The 25302-nt window shown below is 43.3% G+C and overlaps 1 protein-coding gene across 4 annotated transcripts; it reads left to right on the top strand.

Annotated features, from left to right (window-relative positions):
• Positions 1-112: 112 nt before the first annotated feature.
• LOC139389460 (paxillin b) lies at positions 113-19942 on the top strand. 4 transcript variants are annotated; one of them, XM_071136230.1, is made up of 15 exons: positions 4403-4536; positions 6278-6414; positions 12096-12295; positions 12385-12470; positions 12602-12741; positions 12915-13107; positions 13354-13468; positions 13667-14872; positions 15896-16168; positions 16321-16794; positions 16970-17125; positions 17230-17403; positions 17515-17596; positions 17681-17829; positions 17927-19940. In XM_071136230.1, the coding sequence occupies exons 1-15, from the start codon at positions 4514-4516 to the stop codon at positions 18191-18193; spliced, it is 3675 nt and encodes a 1224-aa protein (XP_070992331.1). In that variant the 5' UTR covers positions 4403-4513; the 3' UTR covers positions 18194-19940. The 4 variants fall into 4 exon arrangements, with proteins under 4 accessions (XP_070992334.1, XP_070992332.1, XP_070992333.1 ...); XM_071136231.1 differs by lacking the exons at positions 4403-4536; positions 6278-6414 and adding an exon at positions 140-334; XM_071136233.1 differs by lacking the exons at positions 4403-4536; positions 6278-6414; positions 13667-14872; positions 15896-16168; positions 16321-16794 and adding an exon at positions 113-334 and having other exon boundaries at positions 17927-19942.
• Positions 19943-25302: the final 5360 nt, after the last annotated feature.

Here is a 25302-nt window from a genome sequence, read left to right as displayed (position 1 = left end):
TTTCTTTGTGGCAGCCTGTCTGATACAGTAGGCTGTTTTGTTATCACTCGCTAGAGGCCGCCCTTTATCAAAGGAAAGTTCTTTACTCGGACCAGGTTCTTTTACGCCTGCTAAATTAGGTTACTTTCATGTCGGCTATTGCGTAGGCTATATAAATGCCCGTCGCGGTGAAGTACACATGCACATCGCAACTCGGTCCTGTACTGTACTTCACAACCAACTTCAGCAGAGTAAACTATTGAGATTTTGAAAGGAAACCACGGACGCCGAAAAGTTGTTAAACCTTTACAGGAACTTTTCACTGGTGAAGCCAACGCTGGAATGGACGATTTAGGTAAATTCCATACCGTGTCCTTTTCTAATCTCAGCCGTTTTCTATTCAGCATAGCGGAAAGTATGGGGTGAGAAAAAGTCATGTATTTCAAGGCAGCGGGGATTTCTTTCAAGATCTTGGGATAATCGACGGCCAGAGATTTGTTTTAATATCTGAGATCAACAGGCATAAAATTGTAGGCTAAACTACATTCAACAGCTTCGAATTTAACCCCGTTTATCCACTTTTCATGTCAGGTTTTTCTTCTTTGAATGGAACAATGACAATGGTCAACTCTTGCATAAATTATTTACTTTATTTTAGATAACACTTTGGCATAAATCTGTCCGATGATGTATCAACATCGTTGGTTTATATAGAAACGAGGTTCCAACACCACCCATGTTAATTGGCTTTACCCTCATAGGCCGCGAAGTTATCCGCGTTTTGTTTTGTACTAAAACGTTCGTATCATTACAGTTCATATAGGTGCTTTAAAGTTATCTAAAGTAACACGGTACACTATAGCTTTTAGGTCCAGTGTTAGTCATATTCTAAATGGTGACACCAGCTCCATATAAGAAACGCATGTGAAATTACATGATAAATAGTGTATGTCTATCCTTTAAAGAAAATGTATCATCACTCCCATTGTCGTTTCTTGTGTGTCAAATATAGAAAGGGGGGAAAAGTCTGACTTGTTAGAGACAATGAGGTGTAAGTATTGGTTGTGCCTTCTTAACAGGCAGGATGGAAGCTCTCCCAAATGCTGAAATTAGCAGACTTGCTACCTTTTCCTGGCATACCAGAGGTGAAACTAAATAGTTATTATATAATGGTTGGGTGCCTACTTAGATGGTCCATGCTATCAGGGGACCCTGGTTTTGGGAATGATGTTCCAGGGATCCTGACTAGCTGACCTCTTATACTGTAGTGGTAGTCCTTCTGTGGTGGGAGTAGTACCAGTAGGCCTATTTTATGGGTCTCATGACCCTTTTGACCCCTGTCCAAAGCCTACTGTTTAGAGTACATACTCAGACATTAGAGTAGCCACCTGGAGCAATATGGGTCTTCAAAAGAATAGAGCACTTTTTCACCTGAATATGCACCAGAGATATTTACACAAAGAAACACTTGGAACCGGCTTATCTCAAATAGCCGAACCTGCTATACATCAAGCTGCACCGTTCATACACACAGATCATATTCCATGGTTACATGCATCAGTGCTTTTTTGGCACCAAGTGTCTGGTTGATCATGCTGGCTGATAGGTCACCCCCCAATGCCACCATTTACCCTTCAGTCTATTTTCTGTGACAAGATAGCTGACCAGTCAACTGTTATAGTTCACTGACCCTTGACCTCTGGCACTACACTTAGAACTCAAAAAGTCTGTGTGTATATATATATATTTAATAGATTTCATCAGGTTGCCAATTCACTAAACCTTCTCAGGTTAGAAAGTGTGTTATTGAATAAATGCAATTGCTTTCATCTTCATGCACAGAAGGGTGTTGGCATGTAGCCAAGAGGCTAGAGGCAGGCCAGCAACCAAAGCATGACTCTCTCTCCTGTGCTTTCAAATCCTCAGGGTGTGTGTCAGAGTCTCAGTTGATTGAACTGATCAAGTGATACACATTTTCATTCTCTCTAAGGAAATGGACAATAAAGTAATCTTCATTAAAAAAAATAGTCCAGTAGCTGTTTGAAATAGCCTATGTTGAGTTTCAGTGATGTGTTTTTGGCTTGTTTAAGTAGAGGGATGAGGAGCCATATTTTGAGCTTGGCCTGATCTGAGAATACCTCCAGGGCTCATTAGCTGCTCTGGGCCAGTGAAAGGACTGATTGTTAACTGAGGGAGAGCCTGTCGTCTCACTTAAGTCGGGAAGCCAGGCCTGAGGGAGGGGGAGAGGCTGCTGTGGAATGTCTAACATCATTGTTTGTCAGGGTCGAAGGCCAAATACTCACTGGGTCATGGCTCACCTCCTCCCACCACTCCGTTCCACTGGCACTGTAAATAAATCTCTAGGGCTCTTTACAAACAGGTACCCTCAGTCAGTTCTACTACGTCCTTCTAGTAAAACCCTATTCCATGGTCTTTGCATGGATGACCTACTGCTGCATAACCCAATCATCCCATACTCTCTCTACTTGGCTCAGTGTACTAGATATGTCCCCATTTCAAGGGGGGTTCTGTAGTGCCGTGTGAGTAACCTAGGTTAGACGAGACCTGTGAACGTTCCAGAGACCCATCTCACGCTGCTGTGATCAGGTGGTGACCAGGCCCAGAACCATTACTGATGTGGCTGCAGTGCAGCTGATCCTTCATCCTGATGACTCTTTACCCACACAGGCCATCTGACACTGATTGGCACTATCTTACTGGTGTGTTTGATGTGTGAAGTCACCACTCTCCTCTGTGAATTCCTCAGGAGCCTGTGAAATTTAGACTCTGTGCTGGGGGAGCACACAGATTGGCTGACTGACCCAGTGGGCTGAAGCAGCCTTTGGTTATGTTATGACTGGTCATCAGGATAGAGCGCAGTGTGTGGGTGGTGTATAGGTTGGCAGCTGGTCAAGATGACAACACTATAGGAGAGGCAGTGTTGCAATCTGTTGAACAGTGATCCTCTTTGAGGAGATGTGGACTGCATTAGTTGATTACCTTATAGAAAAATGAAAATATCCCCTGGTTCAAGAGAGGACTTGGCGCATGTTAAATGGGGTGATCCTAAATGTTTCCGATGTTTGCCAGCCACACTTTAAGTTAGACACGTAGCCATCCTTACAACTTTGGCAGTTGATCCTTAATGAGTTAATGTATTTCAGTGTGTCAGCAGTGAGGAAGTGTTACCAGGCTAGTCATCACCCCTAGGGACCTGTAGTGTTACTGACTGTATGCATACCACTACAGTGTGTTTGAGTGGGCCTGCTTTCTGTACTAATGGGATGGTCCTCTCTGTAAATGAGTCCAGTCCTTGTGCTCTCAGTGCTCTGTCCACACCCATCCTGTTCTGAGTCTGGGGAGGGGAGCTGCATGGCTGACCTCATCGCTTAGGCAACAGACCCTGCCTCACATCCCGAGGAAATGGAGAAGAAAACAATGAGCAGAATCAGCATTCAGGGTTCAGGAAACGCAGCAAGAGATACAGGCTCTGCCACCGCTGTTAAGGATGTGTTTTTGACCAATAAAAGTCAGTCGTTGTCCCCTCTCTCTCGCCTTTATTTCCTAAACTGTTTCCATCTGTCACTCTCTTCCCCCTTCTCACTCTGGCCGTGTTTCTTGGCTCTTAGAACAGTGCTGATTATATTCCTGATGGGTTCGAATAATGGAGCAGGAATCAGTTTGCACTGGATTCTTCCCACATTACTCAGGCTGGGACACCCCAGGGCATGTTGTTCAAAGAGCTCAGTGTGGCTGTGGCACTCTGCTCTGTGGAGGTTTCCACAGGGTCACAGTACATGGAAGTTGGCTGGCTGTTTTTGGAGGTTGGTTGGTGTGATTCAGTGCTGAACATTTGAGAGAAGAGAAACCAAACAGTCAATTCTTGATGTTTTCACACCCCCGCCCCCAACAGACACATACTCTGAATTCACAGTAGCTGCTCGATCTCACATCTATTGGTGTGAGTTTTTCCTCAATGTCTAAGTGTGACTGTCTGTGTCAGAATGGTCTTTAGACTTCCCTGTCGTCTGATTTACTGACTTGTGGGGAAGCGCTTTTATTTTAGTCCAGCGATCTCTTCAGGGAGTGTCATCTTTCGGATATGGGGCTGCTTGGGCGGGTATTTTTAGTGATGTTTCTTTTGAAGCCACTGACCCGATCTTGCTTCAAGATCCTTCTGTCTTTCTCTGAAACACCACACCACACTGTCCCTGCTCCCTTCAGTATGTCTTTAAGCTCACTGTTCCCCCCTACTCTCTCTGTGGTATAACCCCCCCCCCCCCCCTATTCTCTCCCTCTCTCCCTCCACCCCTTTCTGGCCCCAGTCTCTCCTGATTGGTATAAATATCATGTTGGGTAGGCCTGATGGGATAGTGTTTCTTCCTACATGTGGCTCTGGCCAGCTCTGCTCTCTGCCCCCCAGCTATTAACATGTGAGCTGTGAACCCTGGTGGCCCATCACTGTATCCAATGTGTCAGTAGGAAAGTTGAACTGGCCAGCCTGGACTGCCTGCTGCCTGCCCGCCTGGGAAGCATGGCTCCCTGGGCCTGCCATGGGTAATAAAAACATTGACATCTCTCTTATCCTGGACTCAAGTATATTGGACTTTGTTGATCTGGCCCTATTGTTATTATCTAATTATAGCATAGTACTTTCATTGTTTTTAAACTGACAAATGTATTTATATTTTTTCCTCTCTCTTATCTGGAACCTTGTGGTTGTACAACTGATTGAATGATGTTTTCTGTCTGGTCAATCATATCCTGTATTACAAAACATTATACACTGAACAAAGATATAAATGCAACAATTTCAAAGATTTTACTGAGTTACAGTTCATATAAGGAAATCAGTCAATTGAAATAAATTCATTAGGCCCTAATCTATGGATTTCACATGACTGGGAATCCAGATATGCTTCTATTGGTCACAGAACCAGTCAGTATCTGGTGTGGCCACCATTTGCCTCATGCAGCGCTACACATCTCCTTCGCATAGAGTTGATTGTGGAATGTTATCCCACTCTTCAATGGCTGTGCGACGTTACTGGATATTGGTGGGAACTGGAACATGCTGTCATACACGTTGATCCAGAGCATCTCAAACATGCTCAATGGGTGACATGTCGGGTGAGTATGCAGGAAAAACTGGGACATTTCCAGCTTCCAGGAATTGTGTACAGATCCTTGCGACATGGCTGTGCATTATCATGCTGAAACATGAGGGCGGCAGATGAATGGCACAACAATGGGCCTCAGGATCTTGTCGCGGAATCTCTGTCCGTTCAAATTGCCATCCACAAAATGCAATTGTGTTCGTTGTTGGGTGGCTTATGTCTGCTCATACCATAACCCCACCTTCACAAAGGGACACTCTGTTCACAACGTTGACATCAGCAAACCGCTCGACCACACGAAGCCATACACGCTGTATGCCATCTGACTGGTACAATAGAAAACGGGATTCCTCTGTGAAGAGCACACTTCTCCAGTGACCATCGAAGGGGAGCATTTGACCACTAAAGTCGGTTACGACGCCAAACTGCAGTCAGGTCAAGACCCTGAGGTCAACGAGCACGCAGATGAGCTTCCCGTAAACGGTTTCTGACATTTCGTGCAGAAACTCTTTCGGTTGTGCAAACCCACAGTTTCATCAGCCGGATGTGGAGGTCCTAGCATGGCGTGGTTACACGTGGTCTGCAGTTGCTAGGCTGGTTGGACGTACTGCCAAATTCTCTAAGACGACAGCTTTATAGTAGAGAAATTAAGATTCAATTCTCTGGCAACAGCTCTGGTGGACCTTCCTGCAGTCGGCATGCCAATTGCACGCTCTCTCAAAACATGTGGCATTGTGTTGTGTGACATAACTGCACAGTTTAGAGTGGCTTTTTATTGTCCCCAGCACAAGGTGCACCTTTGTAATGATCATGCTGTTTAATCCGCTTGTTATGCCAAACCTGGCAGGTGTATGGATTGTCTTGGTGAAGTAAAAATGCTCACTAACAGGGATGTAAACCAATGTATGCAGAACATTTGAGAGAAATAAGCTTTTTGTGCAAATGGTACATTTCTGGAATCTTTTATTTTTCAGCTTATGAAACATGGGACTAACACTGAGTTTTATATTTTTGTTCAGTGTATTTTGTTTTCTTTTCATATTTGCTACTTTCATGTAAGTTACATATTATGTTTTTTATAATACAAATCATCCTTCTTTTGTTCTTGCCCTCCATCGCATGCCTCCCCATCTCCTCTGCCACCCTCCTCTGTTTCCCTGGCTGATTTCTCTCTGAGGCAGACAGTGGAATGTGTGGAATGCACCTTCCCGCCCATCAGATAAAGACTGCAGGGTTTTGGTACGGGCAGGAGGAGGGGGGGCTACAGACTGCGGCAAGAATATACACGTACACCCACCACCCAAAGAATGCCCATACAGTAAGCACACAACCCTAGACTGTTGGCTTATGTTTGAACATCATGACTTTATATGAGACCCTTTTGTTGAAAGAATCACGTCAGGAATGTATTGCTAATCTATTTAAGTCATTGAAGCTGCAATAAACAAAGTCAGGTGACTTGAACTCTTTTGCTAATGGCCTGCTTAGAATCCCCAAATGGCAGAATGAATGCGTTTCCCATAGAAGTGAGCAGTCTTATAATTGCATTTTTCTCAGAAGTCGTCAGGATTTGCTCTGAAAAGAGTGGACTTTACCCATCTCAAAGATTTAATGTGTTACTTGGCTTACAGTACTTAGCTGTATTAAGAAGCAAATGACCCCCCCCCCCCCCAAACCAACTGAAGCCACAGCCCCTTTGTCATCAACGTTTCAGACTCAACGCTGCCCTCCACAGGGACAATAAACACAAATAAATGAATTTATTCCAGTGGCATTTCCTTCAGCACACTCCAGTAAACCTGTACAGTGCCTTGCGAAAGTATTCGGCCCCCTTGAACTTTGCGACCTTTTGCCACATTTCAGGCTTCAAACATAAAGATATAAAACTATTTTTTTGTGAAGAATCAACAACAAGTGGGACACAATCATGAAGTGGAACGACATTTATTGGATATTTCAAACTTTTTTAACAAATCAAAAACTGAAAAATTGGGCGTGCAAAATTATTCAGCCCCCTTAAGTTAATACTTTGTAGCACCACCTTTTGCTGCGATTACAGCTGTAAGTCGCTTGGGGTATGTCTCTCAGTTTTGCACATCGAGAGACTGACATTTTTTCCCATTCCTCCTTGCAAAACAGCTCGAGCTCAGTGAGGTTGGATGGAGAGCATTTGTGAACAGCAGTTTTCAGTTCTTTCCACAGATTCTCGATTGGATTCAGGTCTGGACTTTGACTTGGCCATTCTAACACCTGGATATGTTTATTTTTGAACCATTCCATTGTAGATTTTGCTTTATGTTTTGGATCATTGTCTTGTTGGAAGACAAATCTCCGTCCCAGTCTCAGGTCTTTTGCAGACTCCATCAGGTTTTCTTCCAGAATGGTCCTGTATTTGGCTCCATCCATCTTCCCATCAATTTTAACCATCTTCCCTGTCCCTGCTGAAGAAAAGCAGGCCCAAACCATGATGCTGCCACCACCATGTTTGACAGTGGGGATGGTGTGTTCAGGGTGATGAGCTGTGTTGCTTTTACGCCAAACATAACGTTTTGCATTGTTGCCAAAAAGTTCAATTTTGGTTTTATCTGACCAGAGCACCTTCTTCCACATGTTTGGTGTGTCTCCCAGGTGGCTTGTGGCAAACTTTAAACAACACTTTTTATGGATATCTTTGAGAAATGGCTTTCTTCTTGCCACTCTTCCATAAAGGCCAGATTTGTGCAATATACGACTGATTCTTGTCCTATGGACAGAGTCTCCCACCTCAGCTGTAGATCTCTGCAGTTCATCCAGAGTGATCATGGGCCTCTTGGCTGCATCTCTGATCAGTCTTCTCCTTGTATGAGCTGAAAGTTTAGAGGGACGGCCAGGTCTTGGTAGATTTGCAGTGGTCTGATACTCCTTCCATTTCAATATTATCGCTTGCACAGTGCTCCTTGGGATGTTTAAAGCTTGGGAAATATTTTTGTATCCAAATCCGGCTTTAAACTTCTTCACAACAGTATCTCGGACCTGCCTGGTGTGTTCCTTGTTCTTCATGATGCTCTCTGCGCTTTTAACGGACCTCTGAGACTATCACAGTGCAGGTGCATTTATACGGAGACTTGATTACACACAGGTGGATTGTATTTATCATCATTAGTCATTTAGGTCAACATTGGATCATTCAGAGATCCTCACTGAACTTCTGGAGAGAGTTTGCTGCACTGAAAGTAAGGGGGCTGAATAATTTTGCACGCCCAATTTTTCAGTTTTTGATTTGTTAAAAAAGTTTGAAATATCCAATAAATGTCGTTCCACTTCATGATTGTGTCCCACTTGTTGTTGATTCTTCACAAAAAATACAGTTTTATATCTTTATGTTTGAAGCCTGAAATGTGGCAAAAGGTCACAAAGTTCAAGGGGGCCGAATACTTTCGCAAGGCACTGTATGTCAATGTAGCCCAGGCCTGAAGAACTATACAGAAGTGTATTGCAGCAGACCTTTAGCTATGACTAAATATCCTCCACTCATTGCTCTTAGTTTAATTAACTATCCCTTTTACAATGAAGGTGGGGTACCAGCTTCTACTAGGTACACCCTTGAGTAGTCCATACATTACCCAAATATCCATTAAAGGCATGATTAAAACACTTAGATTTTCACTGGGGGGGGGGGGGGGGGTAGTAATCTAGTCATACTAAGCAGAGAATAGACTAGAGATCCCGGTCTGGCATACTGAGGTACTTGGCGGTGTGTTGCCTGCACTGCCATGGGTAAGGTCGACACTATTCTGTGTACTGTATATCATACCTAGCTTGCTATGTGTGATATAGTGTTTCAGTAATGACTTTCGTGATTATTTATTATTAAAGGGGAAACCACACCATGTAAGATATTCACAGAATAATGACAATTTAGAGAGGGGATAGTGATTTTCATTAGGTTTTATTGTAATAGTGATGGAGACTTTAAGACCTTTGTCAGCATGTCTGCACCAGGTGCAGCTCATTTCCAGCTGGTAGTTATAGTTCAGCATGTTTGCACTGACATACTTGCTGAGAGTACAGCTTTAAATAGGTTTTGCTCCCATGTGGTTTAACATCTTGCTACTGGTTGGGGTCTCTGTTCTAAATGAACAGTGGGGGAAGTACTGTGGAAGGAAGTTGTGGTAGAGAATAGGTTCTAATAAAGTCAAGGTTCTATAGAGATTATTTTATTTTTTACGGTCTAAAAGGTTCAGTCGGTTAACAGAAGTAGACAGACACCTAGTTCCTTATTTTTTATTTTTTTTCTCAGAGAAAAAGGAAGCCCCGGGGTGAGTTGGAGGGAGAGGCTTTGAGTAAGGAATTGCAATAATATCCAGTGCCTGTTTCTGATTTGCCCCCTCCACCACACCCTTAGCAGATGGGTCATTAGCTAGTCGTAGTCCTCTCAGTCCCTCTGTTTTGTATACACAGTTACGGACTCGCATATACGCCACCTGACGACCCAGTACCCAAGACTATCAGAAGTAATAGTAAGGGGGCATTTTGCCCAGTGAAGATTAAAATTTGCTCTGAACTATAACTCTCTAACTGTTAATGCCATCTTAGTTTCTTGCATGTGTGTTTTTGCTTTGTTTGACTTAAAGAAGATTTTGTGTGTGTGTGTGTGTGACCTAAGATGGACTTTTTGACTGTGGTCTTAGGTGCAGTATGTATGATGCCCACTTGAATTTGACTGTGGTTCACCTCATGAAGTTGTTGTTGTAAAGTTGGGATCTTAGACTCTCTATTTATCAGATCATTTAGTTGAACCAATTTAATGTTCTCTAGGTTTTTACGCTTGTTTACTCAAAATAGACTGAGGATTCCCTGTGCCATCATCCCAGTATGTGCAACATTTTAACAGGCTATTCTTAACTGACTGAGGATGGATGGATGGATGGATGGATGGATGGAGTGGGTGATGTCAGGGTCTATTTTGTTCTGGTAGTCTAAGGGACACTAATGCTGTGCTGTACACTTGATAACCCTGGAGGAGATATGCTGTCTGTCTCATGCTCACACAAATCTTCTTGGAAAAGAGAAAAACTATTTCTGTTGAAGACAAATGGAACAATGGACAATCCAAGACAGATAGCCAGGTACTTACTGACAGGAGCTATATATTTTTTAGGGCCCAATAGAAAGATTTGATGGGACGGGGGGAGAGAATAGTGGGTTTAGAAATGACACTGGGGATTTGTGTGTCTGTGGCGCTATGCTGATGACCTAATCTTAGCTCCTGGGGCAGGACAGGACAGGACTACTGTGGAGGGGCCCTGGGGAGCAGGCCTTTTTTTGGAATGAGGAGGCTGAGTGACCGGTTGGAATGAGGGACTGACTCATACACTTAGGAATTGTCAGTTTAGACACCCGCCACTTGGTAGACTCCAGACTGTCTTGGTAGATAGTTACATATCACAATGTAATTTTTGCGCTGTACCTGCACCAAAACTCCAGTATTTTTGGTGCATAGCTTGTTCTTCATCTTTTAAATAGGAAGCAAATTTGTTTTCAGTACTTTTACTTCCATGACTGAAACTCATTTTATCATGGCCCTCTTGTCAAAACCCCTGCAACTTATCCAGAACGCTGCAGCCCGCCTGGTTTTCAACCTTCAAGTTTTCCCATGTCACCCTGCTCCGACACACACTCCACTGGCTTCCAGTTGAAGCGCACATCCACGACAAGACCATGGCGCTTACCTACGGAACAGCAAGAGGAACTGCCCCTCTCTACCTTCAGGCTATGCTCAGACCCTACACCCCGACCCGAGCACTCCGTTCTGACACCTCAGGTCTCTTGGCCCTCATACCCCTACGAGAGGGCAGCTCAGCCCAGTCCAAGCTCTTCTCTGTCCTGGCACCCCAATGGAGGAACCAGCTTTAGGACAGCAGAGTCCCTGCCCATCTTCTGAAAACATCTGAACCCCTACCTCTTCTAACCGTATCTTAAATAATCCTCCTCCGCACCGTGACTTCTAGCTCTGACTCTGATGGCTATGCCTGTGATATGTGGTAGCCATCTTAGAATGCACTAACTGTAAGTCACTCTGGATGACATGTAAATGGCTTGTCCCTCTGCAGCAGACATACACTGAGCAGTGTACAAAACATTAAACAACTTCCTAATATTGAGTTGCACCCCCTTTTGCCCTGAGAACAGCCTCAATTCGTCGGGGCATGGACTCAAGGTGTCGAAAGCGTTCCACAGGGATGCTGGCCCATGTTGACTCCAATGTTACCCACAGTTATCAAGTTGGCTGGATGTCCTTTGGGTGGTGGACTATTCTTGATACACATGGTAAACTGTTGAGAGTGAACCCAGCAGCGTTGCAGTTCTTGACAAAAACCAGTGCACCTGGCACCTACTACCATACCCAGTTCAAAGGAACTTAAATATTTTTGTCTTTCCTATTCGCCCTCTGAATGGCACACATACACAATCCGTGTCACAAGGCTTAAAAATTCTTATTTAACTTGTCTCCTCCCCTTCATCTACACTGATTTGAAGTGGATTTAATAAGTGACATCAATTTGGGATCATAGCTTTCACCTGGTCAGTGTGTTGTGGAAAGAACCGGTGTCCTTAATGTTTTGTACACTCAGTATGCAATATGTTTGGAACATCAAGTCGCAATAAAATCAGTATCGAATTGCAATACATATCGTATTGTAAGGTCTCTGGCAATTCTCAGCCCTAAACGCTACGTGCTTTACATTTTTCACATTCTAACGGAGGCAACCTAACTAAATCTGCAAACTATTGACATTCATACTAAGCATAGGAAAAGTTGTGTTGCATCTTGATCTTCTGTGAATGATTGTTCCAGAAAGAGAGGAAAGAATAGTGTTCGAGTTACGACCCAACGTCTGCCCTTCCCTCGTGATGTCACGATACTGTGGCAGCATTAGGGTTTGTATTTCTGTCAAATATTTATGTGTCAGAGCTCTAAACTGTGTCTAACCATGGAAGCATTTCTTACCAACTCAGACGCTTTGTTGGCGGACCTGGAATCCACGACATCCCACATTTCCAAGCGTCCTGTGTTCCTGTCTGAGGAAACCCCTTACTCTTTCCCCACCGGGGGAAACTCCTACCAGGATGTGTCAGTCCCTCCCCCGGTGCCGCCCCCTCCCTCCGCTGAGGCTCTGAATGGCTCTGTGATTGACTCCCTCCACTCCTCCCAACAGGTCAGTCGCACATCAGACTCACACTCGCGCATATCATTCAGTAAATGGCTTTTCAAGACTGAACTGATTGACTGTTCTCTTCTCCGCAGTCCTTGGGTTCAGCTCCAAAGAGCTCATGGTCCAGGGACAGTAGCAGCCCGCCCCGGTCCCACATTGAAGAGGACCACGTGTACAGGTAGGCAGGTTGACCATAGGAACAGATCCCTAGGAAGGGACCTCCACTGGGAGACTACTAGATCGTCTGTCACTCTGTTTGTTTCACACTTTACACACAATTGACACCCGTTGTCTCTCTGCCTCTGTCAGTTTCCCCAACAAACAGAAGTCTGCTGACCCATCTGCGGGAGCCATGAGCTCCGCGCTAGGCAGTAACCTGTCAGAGCTAGACCGGCTGCTCCTGGAGCTCAATGCTGTCCAGCAGAACTCTCCCTCTTTCCCCACCACAGGTAGACAGACAGCGAACCACATCCTACATAAATATTCACTAGGTGTTTATATTACCAAAGTGGTACTTACCTCTGCCATCAACTGTGCAATAGGTGGTTTAGTTCTTGCAGTATGTGTTTTCTACATGTTACTGTGATGATGAACAATGTCCCGCTGTCCTCTCTACCCACAGAGGAAACCGCCCCACCCCTGCCATCCTGCAGCATTACCAACTATGTGCAGCAGAACGGGGGGCCCCCTGACATCATGGTGAGCCCTCCCGTTCAGGAGAAGCCCAAACAGAATGGGACCAGGGTGGTGGAGGATGGCCGGCCCACAGTGGAGAGTCTGCTGGATGAGCTGGAGGGTTCTGTACCCAATCCCAGGTCAGGATATTAGCAGTTACTGCTACTCAAGAGTCATAGATGGACAAGGATGAGTTTGTCATAACTTTGATTTATAGGATATGTGCTAACTAGCAATGAGATGATGGTAATAATCTACTGTAGCCTGGATTGTGGTGCTCTATCTGATCACATGCAATGATTGTATGAATAATAACTTGTTTCAGGGGGTCTAGGTTGGATTGTGTTTGTGATCATGTGCTTTGTTTGTATCTTCTGCACCCCCAGCCCCTCTGTTCTTCACAGTGAGCTGGACTCTCCCTCTCAGCAGCAGGCCAGAATCTCAGCATCCTGTGCTACACGCGAGCTTGACGAGCTCATGGCCTCCCTGTCCGACTTCAAGGTGCACAGCAGTCTGTGTGTTGACAGGACTTACGCTTGTCCTTTTATGAAAGAAATCCTTTATTAGATTCCTTAAATTCTATATTTTCTGATCTGATTATTTCTCTTTATCTTCCTGCTCTTGTGGTGTCCTTTTCCTCTCCTGCCTGTCCTGTCCTGTTCTTGGCTCCTTGGGGTCTATGAACCTTTTGATCCCCAGCTGGATCAAGCAGAAATCTCCCCCAGCAGCACTCTGGAGGTCCATCCTCAGCCATGTACCCCCTCCTCCCCTGTTGCAGCTGCCCCCTCCCCCCTCCTTTCCTCTCAACCTGCCTGTGACTCCCCTCTCTTATCACTGCCTGACTGGGAGCTGCACATAGAGGAGGAAGGTGGTGTGGCATTGTCCTCTCCACATCCCTCATTATCAAGCCCTCCCCCAGCAACTGTAACCTTCCAGAGCCCTCTGTTCTTTGCAGAGAGTGAACCAGAAGCCTTCATCGACGTCTCTGCCACCATGCTGTCCTCTCATCAGAAGTCCTTGGTAGTCCTCAACCACTCCAAACCTTCACCTAGCACAGACACCAGTCCTCCCAATGCTGCTAGATCATCACTCACCTCAGCCAGCACCACGTTGGACCAGAACCCCTTAAAATCACCTAGTCCGTCTCTAGAACGTGGCATAACTCCTCCCTCTGTTACCAAAAGCCCCAGTCCCCTAACTGACATGGATCTAAGTTTATCGACTCCAACTACTACTAAGAGCCTTAGTCCTGTTCCTTTCTCTTACTCCAAGTCCCCTACTCCTCTCACTGCTTCGAAAGCCCCCTCACCATCTCTGGTCACATATCCCAAGGCTCCCCCTCCCCCAGCTCTCACTAGCCCCATGATCTCAAGGAGAGTTCTGCAGCCAGTCCCTGCAGCCGAGCCCTCTCTGGATGAAGCCCTGGATAAGCTGCTGGCCATGCGTTTGGCCAAGATTGAGAACGATAAAGTCCCTATGGAGGCACCTCGGCTGAAGCGGGAGGTGGTGCATGAGAAGTGCATCGTGCCCTTAGACAGAAGGGAGGTGCAGCCGGACACCGCCGAAAGTACCCGGGACGGGGCAAGAACCGGGGACGAGGCAAGTACCCATGAAGGGACATTTACCCGGGATGGGTCAGTAATAAGTGGACATGTTGATGGGTATAGGGAGCTCATGGACTGGGCCGATGTGGAGCTGAACATGTGTCTCCAAGATGGACTGGATGGTGGTATGACTCCTAATACAGAGAGACCTTATACAGATGGGAGCATGACCCCGACGACTGAGGCCAGCTGGATGGATGAGTCCCTGGATGGCTCCTCCTGCCCTGGGACTCCTGATGCTTCCCTGGACCTGCCTCTGCTGCAGCAGGCCACTGTGGACAGGGTCTCAGCATCTGGACATGTATGGGACTGCCCTTGCCGCCACACTGTTTTGGATCTGCACAAACACACACAGAAACAACAGTCAGGGTTGGGTAGGTTACTTTCTAAATGTAATCTATTAGTTACTACTTACCTATCCAAAATTGTAATCAGTAACGTAATCTGATACTTTTGGATTACTTTGCCCTTAAGAGGCATTAGAAGACAAAGGATCCATCCAAAAACATTTGGTGTGTCATCATAGTCGTCTCCAGGCTTGCTCACGTGGAACAAACTTAAACTAGCACCTTTTTTCAATCCCGACTTGAAAACAGAAAGGTGTCCGTTTTTTTACAAACATCCTTTTTAAATTGAAACGTTATCTAGTTTTTAAAAGTATCTGTAATCTAATTACAATATTTTTGCTGATAACGTAACTGATTCGGGTTTATTTTGTAATCCGATTACATGTAACTAGCTACTCCCCAACCCTGGTCAGCGTTAAATGTTATTCATACAGTAGCATAACAGATTTCTGCCATCTCAGAAAGCTAGTTGTATTGATACCAAAACATCTGTTATTTTTGTTGTTGTTGAGATAATGTCATTACAATCTGCACACCAGGATGTTTGCTGCTACTGCATAGTGGCTAATTATTCACTGCCTGGCTGTGTTCTTTGTTGGCATGTTATTCTTTTAAACCACACAATTTAATTTGTGACCACATCCTATGACTACCTCCTCACTTGTTGCACCAGTGTGGCATGACGCCCCCATCTTGCACAACTATGTTCTGCTAAATGGTCAGGGAGCATATGGGGACTGTGGGCGGTTGGATGGGGTCTGCGCATGTGAGACCACATGAGTGTGACTGACACATTCCTTTGGACGACTTTAACCACTGCTGCTACACACGCTTGAGGAGGCGGCTGCTTTTGGCTTTGAGTGAACTGGAATGGTGCTTGATCTGAATGGACTGCTTCCTCTGAACTGAACCACTCACCTGGCCTGCAGTATTGTAACAGGATCACAGTGGATTCCTGATGCTCGTTCTCCTTCTAGCTTAAATCAGTGATTAGGCGCACCAAGGAGACCTCCAACGTACACCCCATGTACCGAGAGGGTCACCCCCGGAGGGGGCGGCTGGGCCCCATAATTGTCAACAAGAGCAGCTCCCAGGACCGCCTCATAGAGGAGCTGCAGGGGAAGCTGGGGATTGGTCGATTGGCTGACCGCCGGCGTAAGCAGCCGGACGATTGGCTCACTGAGGGTATCATCGTCATGTCCAAGCCACAGCGCTTCCGTGGCGACGGTGCAGCGAACGAGGTGGACAAGGTTGGCCTGGATACGATCACAACAGGCTCCCACCATCCCAGATACTATTGCACATTTCTCATAAATTTTTACTCAAATTTTACTTCACTTTCAGTTCTTTACCTTTCATTTTGTCTTTCTCTCTGGTTGTCCCCGTCTCTTCTTCTCCTCAGATCATTATTCCCCCAGAGTCCCCTCTACCTCAGAGGGTCATTTACCCACCCCAGTCTCCCCCATCGCCTCGTCACACTCCTATTATAGAAAAACCCAGTAGACCCCCACCTATGCAGCGGACCCCTGCTCCTCTACCTCCTACGCCTCCCCCCTGCCCCCCTCCTCCACCCCAGGAACCCATCCCTCCCCCACCTATGAAGCAGACCCCTGCCCCTCCTACGCCTCCCCCCTGCCCCCCTCCTCCACCCCATGAACCCATCCCTCCCCCACCTATGAAGCAGACCCCTGCTCCTCTACCTCCCCCACCTCCGCTTGTACAACCTCCATCCCCACCTGTCCCAGTATGGCAGGCCCCAGCCCCCAAGCCAGCACCCTCTCCACCAGTGCAGCCTGCACCACCACCACCTCCCCCCAAAGTCCTGGTGTCCGTTGGCTGTCAAACTGAATACGACCCAATTTTACCTCCAATGCAGGCATGGCTCTCTCTACCTTTTCTATTTCTATAACAGAACACCTTCTCTCTTTCTCACTGGCTTCAGTTTCCTTCATTAAACCCACTGTTTAATTATTTGTACAGATGTATTTTTATGAGATAATGCACTGTGCTCTGGTGTCCATCCTATCCTCTCACCCTCCATCTTTTGACAGATGGCCCAGGGGAAAGGTGGCCCTGGAGGCCCCCCAACGCAGGTCAACAAGCTGGACAACATGCTCGGCAGCCTGCAGTCTGACCTCCATAAACTGGGTGTGCAGACCGTTGCCAAGGGAGTGTGTGGGGCCTGCTGTAAACCAATCGTGGGGCAGGTAAGGGGCTTGGGTGGGCCTGAGATCATGGTCTCGCATTACATTTAATTGCTGAGCTTTGTTGGCATGGTTAATTTACATAAACTGTCGATTTGTGTGTCCAGGTGGTGACTGCCATGGGGCGCACGTGGCACCCGGAGCACTTTGTGTGTACCCACTGTCAGGAGGAGATAGGTTCCAGAAACTTCTTTGAGCGTGACGGAGCACCCTACTGCGAGAAGGACTACCACAACCTGTTCTCCCCACGCTGCCACTACTGCAACGGACCTATTCTGGATGTAAGTTAACACCATATACGACAATCATTACTATTACAACTAAGGCAGTGGACAGATAGTGTAGCAATAGCAGCTAGCAGTGAGTTACTGTTCCAATGTTCATGTTTACAGAAAGTTGTGACTGCGTTGGACAGGACATGGCATCCTGAGCACTTCTTCTGTGCTCAGTGTGGATCATTCTTTGGCCCAGAGGGTGAGTTTGACCCATTCTTGGAGCTCACTTGTAATGACCAGTTTTATAGTGAGGTGCAGAACTCATGATCTGTGTCTCCTGAAGGCTTCCATGAGAAGGATGGGAAGGCGTACTGTAGGAAGGACTACTTTGACATGTTTGCGCCTAAATGTGGCGGCTGTGCCCGAGCCATCCTGGAGAACTACATCTCTGCACTGAACTCCCTTTGGCATCCAGAGTGCTTTGTCTGCAGGGTCTGTATTCTGTCTGATTCCCTTTACATAAGGGCATTCATGTTGTTATTAGTCCTGGCTCGTGTACTTACTCATTACTCCCTGTTTGTGTATGCAGGAGTGCTTCACCCCATTTGTGAACGGGAGTTTCTTTGAGCATGATGGGCAGCCCTACTGTGAGGTTCACTACCACGAGCGCCGCGGGTCCCTCTGCTCTGGTTGCCAGAAGCCCATCACGGGCCGCTGCATCACGGCCATGGCCAAGAAGTTCCACCCTGAGCACTTTGTCTGTGCCTTCTGCCTCAAGCAGCTCAACAAGGGCACCTTCAAGGAGCAGAATGACAAGCCCTACTGCCAGGGCTGCTTTGTGAAACTCTTCAGTTAAGGAGTAGATTGTCTATGCCTGGAGATTTGTGTGTGTGTGTGTATGGGGGAAGAATCTGTGTAGCTCAGGTAGTGTGTGTGTGTATGGGGGAAGTGTCTGTAGCTCAGGTAGTGTGTGTGCGAATCAGATTGAGTTTGAGTGCATTTTCTGTACTCTGATGGTGTGTGTGTGTGCGGAGTTCCAGCATTCTTCTATCAGCCCCTGAAGTGTTATGGACATCCATATCAGGTCTGTCTGCTCTCTCTGATGCTCAGACTATCGTATGATTTCAAGCCCAAATAGTTTTGCTTTTGCAAGGAATACATGGACTAGTGTTTGAGGTTGCTGCTCACTGGTTGAGTGTGTCTTCTGAAACCATTTGAAAGGTGGCATGTTAGAGGGAGCAGTTGACCTGTTGTGTTTTTTATCATTTGTATTTGTTTTTAACTGCTCAAGCAAAGGCCTTGGTGATATTTCTTTATCTTTTCCTGTCTGAGTAACTGAGAACAGATGGTTAAAATTGTCATTGTAGCATTGACTGGAAATAGGCTGTGGGTCAGTCATTATTTTAGTACTTGTGACGCAGACAGTTGTCATCAGACCCCTTCAGCCTTGTGATGCACAATCATTAAAACTCCCAAACAAGCATTTGTTGCCTTTGACAAACATACTAATGCTGACATGTTACACTTTGATTTGATGTATTTGAACGTTTCTATAAAATGTGAGATTAATTTACAACCAATAATATTTGACTCCCTTTTAATGTTTGGAAAAATAGGAGTCTCATAATACAACAGATGGGTAATATTGTAACTTTGTCACCACCAATGCCTACCCAGTCCTTTTTAGAGCTTAAACCTTAGCTGGACTGGTTTAGGAGTTGTCTTCTGTTCAGAAAGGGCTCATGCAGTATAAAAGAGCATGCCATGATCAACATTAGAATGTATTCTGCATATAGGAGACAGTTACATTTTACTGTGAGAATATTGTGTACACTGTATACAAAGTGCTGGTCAGTTAATATAACCAATAACCACTCATTAAGAGAAATCCCCTAAGACATTTCATAGCAGAGATACTTTTAAACGTTTATCCTTAAAGTTACTGTGCATTGTATTCCACTTTTTAATTATATAAATAGTGCACAAGGTGAAGCCCTGATGTAAGTACACACAGCTTAAATGCAAACAATACTGTATGCAACTGTAAACATTGTATGGTGAACTCAACAACCCCTTGATTCTATCCAAGTTACACTTTCAAGGAATATGCCTATTTTTGTGCCAATATATCAATGCAATGTATTTTACACTGGGGAGACCAGCAAGGTAGCCTACTGTTTATAGACTGTGATTCCTGGACTCTCTTCAGAGCTCTGTCAGTGAGTCTACTGGATAATATGTTGATATTGGTCTGCGTGTAACTCTCTAAAGCTATGGAGGAAATGGCTTATTTAGAGAAGCATCTGAGTTGCATCTACTGTACACCAGCTGGGTTTGTGGGCTTGTAGTTTTATCATGTAATGGTTGCATTACATCATTTTATTGGACCTGTATCTTGTTCAGGGATTTACACCCAGAGCATTTCTGTTTTTATTTAGAAAATAATTTAGCCATTTGTCTACACATAATTATTGTAGAAGGCTATTATTTAATCAAAGCAAATGTTTTTTTCTCCTTTCATTTTTGAATGTCACAGTACTGAATACTGATCCAACTCATTTCATATAGGCTATACTGAAATAAAATCTGTTTTTGGTACCAAAGTGTGTCTTTGTGATCATGTTTACCTTTCAAGACCCTGTAGCAACTGCTATAGTAATAAATGCTGATCATGTAGTTTATGCATAACACATTTTTATGCATAATGTAATTATTACATGATGCGTCTTTTTATAATGGTGTAATAAAGTAAACCAATAATGTAACACTCTAAAACCTCTTTCTTTAATGGCATGCCTCGGTTCGCCCGGCGCTTAGCCGAACTCTGCTAAACGAACTGAACGAGTTTGCTCGTTTAAAATACCTTCGTTTGGGAAAAACTAGAAAAATAATCTGCAATCGTACCATTTGTCCACCTTGAGATTCTGTAGCCAGCAGTCTGAATGCCTCAATAGTCTAAATGTATCTAAGAACTCAAATCGGTCATTTAACTTTGACGTTTTTGCCAAGGGGACAATAGTCGCGCAATTTTACATTTCAATGTTTGGTGCAGTATTTCTCAAGTAAAAAAAAACAATTGAAGGATCCCTACTGTTGACCAATCACCGACGAAGGGCGCAGGCTTTCAGCTGGCCTCGAGGGGAAAAATGTCGTGTGCACAATCAGCCCTCCCCAAAAACATTGCCGAAAACAAACTAACTTCGTTATATCGCAAACAGTTTCGGATGGAAAGTGTGTGGACGCTTTGAAATGTCACACTTGAACTATTTGCGTCCATTGCCACAACAGACTTTGAGGGGGGGATACTATTGCAAATATCCAGTGTAGTCTGAGAAAATAAACTACATTTGAAGACCCACCTTGCAGTCATGTGATTAGCCAAATTCTAATCACACAAATATTCAACAGGAGTTTCACTCCTTATAACAGGCCAATTTGCCTTAGAGTGGAGATGGAACCAGACTCTTTAAAAAAATATGTATTTTTTATTGTATTATTCATAATACAAAAATCAACCTACATCAAACATGTCTAACAAAACATAAGACAGGTATTAACAAGAAAATACTCAAACATACAAAAAATATCAATAAAATAATACAAAAAATTTGTTAGTACAATTGTATTCACTCTGAAATTTGTTTAGGATTCAGGAAAATGTTATATCTGCGTTTTCTGTGAAAAAGGTGAGAATCTGTCTCACTTGTTCTTTGAATGTAAATTTGTGTCAGAATTTTGGGAAAACCTTGCAAAATACTTATTTACCATTATGAACACTGACATGAAAGATATATGTTGCTATTGCGATGATAAGACCACTGAAATGATTGCACATTTTTTTTCTTGTTGCCAAATAGTTCATACACAAACAAAAAATCCATAATTCTATGCCAAAATTACATTTGAAAAAAATTGAATTTAACTATTTTATTAAAACATTAACCTTAGTGAATAACAACAAGAATAACATTTCCCGAGATGGAACCAGACTAGTGTAGCCCCGCCCGCAACGACTGATGTATCCACAACAACATCACCCCTATGACCGCCAGAGAAGTATGGTTAAAGATTATCCAATATATTGACAAGATGGTCGAGTGACCACTCTAACAAACCGGGAACTAGACAAAACCTCCAGGGGACCATGAAGCAATGTCCAAAACACTTTAGGTGACCATTTTGTGGCGCTCAGGGGATGTCCTAACGTCTCATTTTTGTTTGCAGGATTATATGAACAACAAAAATTGCATGCCCAGGCACACACTCTCTCACACCCCTAATTAAGACAGACTGACTGAATCACTGATTGACTGGGGTTGTGGGTCTTACTGCTAAAATCAGGTTTAGAGCTAGGATTCAGAAACGTGGTTTGGTGTGTAGTCAGCTATTACTGAAGCATGACACTTGATATGCATGGAAAAAAGTGAATATTATATTTGTTTAAGTTACACTATTCAAGGGGAAAAAAATCAATTTCAGAATGTAATAATCAACACAATGTAATCATTATTACATTATGTGCAAAAGCGTTATGTTATCCGTTTAGCAAATGTATTACATTATTGCCAATTTATTTCATTATCAGAATTTATTACATTATAAATGCAAAAGTTATTACTTATTAGTAGCTATTACTAATAAAGTGGCGCAGCGGTCTAAGGCACTGCATCTCAGTGCTAAAGGTGTCACTACAGACCCTGGTTTCGAAACCAGGCTGTATCCCAACCGGACGTGATTGGGAGTCCCATAGGGTGGTGCACAATTGGCCCAGCGTCATCCAGGTTAGGGTTTGGCCAGCGTAGGCTGTCACTGTAAATAATCATTTATTTTTAACTGACTTGCCCTAAAATTACATTATCAGTTGCTACTGATATTTTTGCCTTTTTATAATATCTGGGTGATTCTGCAATTTCGGGCACTTTGGCCCTGCAAGCTTTCAGAAAAGAAAACATATTGAAACACCATTTTACCAGTATTATAATTGTCTTTGATTGGTCTAGAAATAACATCTGATAATGCCTGCGATCGTACTATTCAGAAATGTATATATTATCAGACAGCCATAGACAAATGTACTTTCCATTACGCCATTAAACATACATTTTCGTTAAAAATGAAATATCATACAATTAATTTATAACATATTTATTATACATGTGTACATTAACTTGTAATGAATATTATTTTCAGTGATTTAAGGTTTTCATAATATTAATAATTCAACACAATGCCTGAATGTATAAAATTAACTTTGTGACAGCTGAAAACATTTATTTATCATGAAAATAAGATATTTCCACCCAACCTTTTTGTAAGATTATGATAACAACCATATGATTTCCCTATCTAATCAATCAATGTAAATTATACATAATATACTAATTTACCTCAAAAATATGGGTGTGGTGGAATTGACAAGGTGTGGTGGAAAAACAATGTATGAAAACAATATTTTATTGCAAACATTTTGAACAACAACTATTGTTAAACATTTAATTAATTTAAGACAAAGTAAGATTCCAAAAGCAGTCGGTTGGGCAGAGCTCAAGGAATTAGACCAGTGTTTTTGAGAGATGGGCTGAGGGGAGAGGGGTCATACATATAGAGGAGCTCAATGAGCAAAGTGAAACTGTATAATTTGTGGAATGTCCAACACAGGTGTGGAGGGTCACCTGCTTGTGAGAATCACCAAAGTGAACTGCCTGGATTTCACTGGTGTATTTACACAAGTAGTTCTCTGCAAAGTCAATATGCATCTGATCTCCTCTTTCCAATTCCCTTAGTTTGGAGTATTGTTGTCGCATGTTGTACACGTGTTTCCCCAACTTCTCTTTCAATTCTTTGGAGAAGTCCTCCAATAGAATCTACAGTGTGCCACACACTTTTTCTTTTACTGTCAAATGTACAGTGAACTTCTCCATGTTTCCCTCTTTGTTTTTCCATCTCTCTCTTCAGCTTTGTTTTTCTGCTCACCAACATCAAAGTCAGATGTTATAACCTTTTATGCATGGCAAAGGGAGCAGTCTGTTTACATGAACGTTTTGTTCAGGTTCGCACTGCACAAAGACTCAATCATTTCTCAATGTTGCTGCAGCTGATCACTGTGATACTGAGGTTGTCCGCCATGAACTGGCATGGGTTTTGCAGAGGCATGTGTCCCTATCCTTGACTGTTGGCTTGACAACTCAAAAAGGATGTATTTTGCAGAATTCTTAGTTGGACATTTTAATCTCTGAATATTCCCTCTTAAACTTCTGATAAAGGTTCTGAATTGTGTCACTCAAGAAGAGCTTCTGCTTTTTCTTCTTGTTCCTTGTTAGTGTGCCCTTTTCCCCTGTTGCTGCTCTACTGTTGACATCACGTTCACAGAATCTAGTGATTTTCTCTTCTGTGGCTGTGCTAATTATGTTACACTGCTTTTTCCTGGAATTTTGAAGACTTGTTGGCCTGTTTTAATTTGCTCTTTAAACCAGGCCACACTTTCTCAGGATGTTGCCTCTGAGCATTTTTGAAGCCACTTGTTTGTCAATGGCACTGTGCATTTTTTAATACTTTTGCTTTACATCTGCAATGATGGCATTTTGAAACAATAAAATCCTTCCTGAGTTCTTCGGAGTTCCCTTCATTTGCTGTTTTGTCTTTTTGGGGAATCGTGTCTCTTTTTTCTATGTCTGTGCTGTTTTATGTGGCATCTTCTAAAACAAAAATACTATTTAGGTTTTCAATTTGTGCACACCTTGGTGCATTTTCTAGATTAAATTAATTTAAAACATTATTAAATAAGCCTAAAGTAAAAAATAAAATGTAATAACATTATGGATTTTTGTCATTCCCGTAATTTACAGCAGTTAAGTTTGTGATTGAAATTACGCTTCTAGTTTTTGGATAAAAATTACAGACTTCTTAGCATGCTTTGGCTAGTATTAGAGCTAGCATAGAGTTGACACTAAATACATAAAATGCACTTTTTCCCCAAAAATTATACCACCAATTAAATCAATTATAGCCTGTTTGGAAATGACTGACATTAAAAATATTCTCTACACAAGCAATATTTACCTCGATTTTTCTAAAACTTCTGGACATCACACCTGGAACAAATGTCTGGACATGTGCTTCAATGTTGCAATAAGTTTCCTTGGTAACTAAATTAACTTTCTCTTGACATAACTTTATTAATGAGGAATTTGCCCTCAGTAGTGAAAATGACACCACTACCAAAGGACAGGTATATTTTGTGTAAATAACAATATAAAAGGCATACTCACAATAAATATTGATATAAATGTTATTTAATTTACTCTTTATTTAGTAGATAACATTATATAAATGTGTAATTATTCATGTTTTCTTATAGAAAAACAGTAGAAGCTCAAAAGTCTGGGTCAGGGACGAGGACAAGGGCAAAACAGTGAAATTGAGATATAAAATGCATCTGAAAAGTTGCTAAAATACTTGACAGATCTGGGGTGATTGTAGTGTTAATTTAACATATTAAATAAAATCCCCAAAATGTACCTTGAGGACATAGAAATGACCTTCACCCATCTAGGAATAATTAAGAATGGATTTAGCACACTAGATTTTTAACCAAAATATCTACCTGCCTCTGCCTCAGTTGCAAAATCAAGATGTCATTATTCACAAACAATATTTGTAAGAATAGTGGGGTACATGTTTTTCTGTATGAGGAAAGCAAGAAGACCTGACTAAATCTGTCCTTGACATACCTCCTATCAGCCAACTATTTTGACCCTTGGTTGCAGTGTGGAAGGTTTAGAGAAGGAAAGTAAACACACACAGACTTGAGATTACCTTCTAAATTAGTATATATGTACACAGTTAACGTTTTAGGTTGTGTATCAATTGCAAAGATATTCCAAAAATTTACCACCTGTAGGATTCCACTCCACGTGGTGATCATGCGTTGTAATGAACCGGAAGTGACAAGTACTTCCTAGTTCG

This window comes from Oncorhynchus clarkii, chromosome 30, assembly GCF_045791955.1.
Source record: "Oncorhynchus clarkii lewisi isolate Uvic-CL-2024 chromosome 30, UVic_Ocla_1.0, whole genome shotgun sequence".
Classification (NCBI taxonomy): Eukaryota; Metazoa; Chordata; class Actinopteri; order Salmoniformes; family Salmonidae; genus Oncorhynchus; species Oncorhynchus clarkii.
This window is presented reverse-complemented; position numbering and strand designations above follow the sequence as displayed.

Excerpts from the sequence above, each read along its gene's own strand:
- LOC139389460 (XM_071136230.1), top strand. The coding sequence starts at position 4,514 with ATGGCTCCCTGGGCCTGCCATGG. Across the intron at positions 12,296-12,384 it reads CCCTCCACTCCTCCCAACAG|TCCTTGGGTTCAGCTCCAAA; the intron begins GTCAGTCGCACA and ends TCTTCTCCGCAG. Across the intron at positions 14,873-15,895 it reads GGGTCTCAGCATCTGGACAT|CTTAAATCAGTGATTAGGCG; the intron begins GTATGGGACTGC and ends TTCTCCTTCTAG.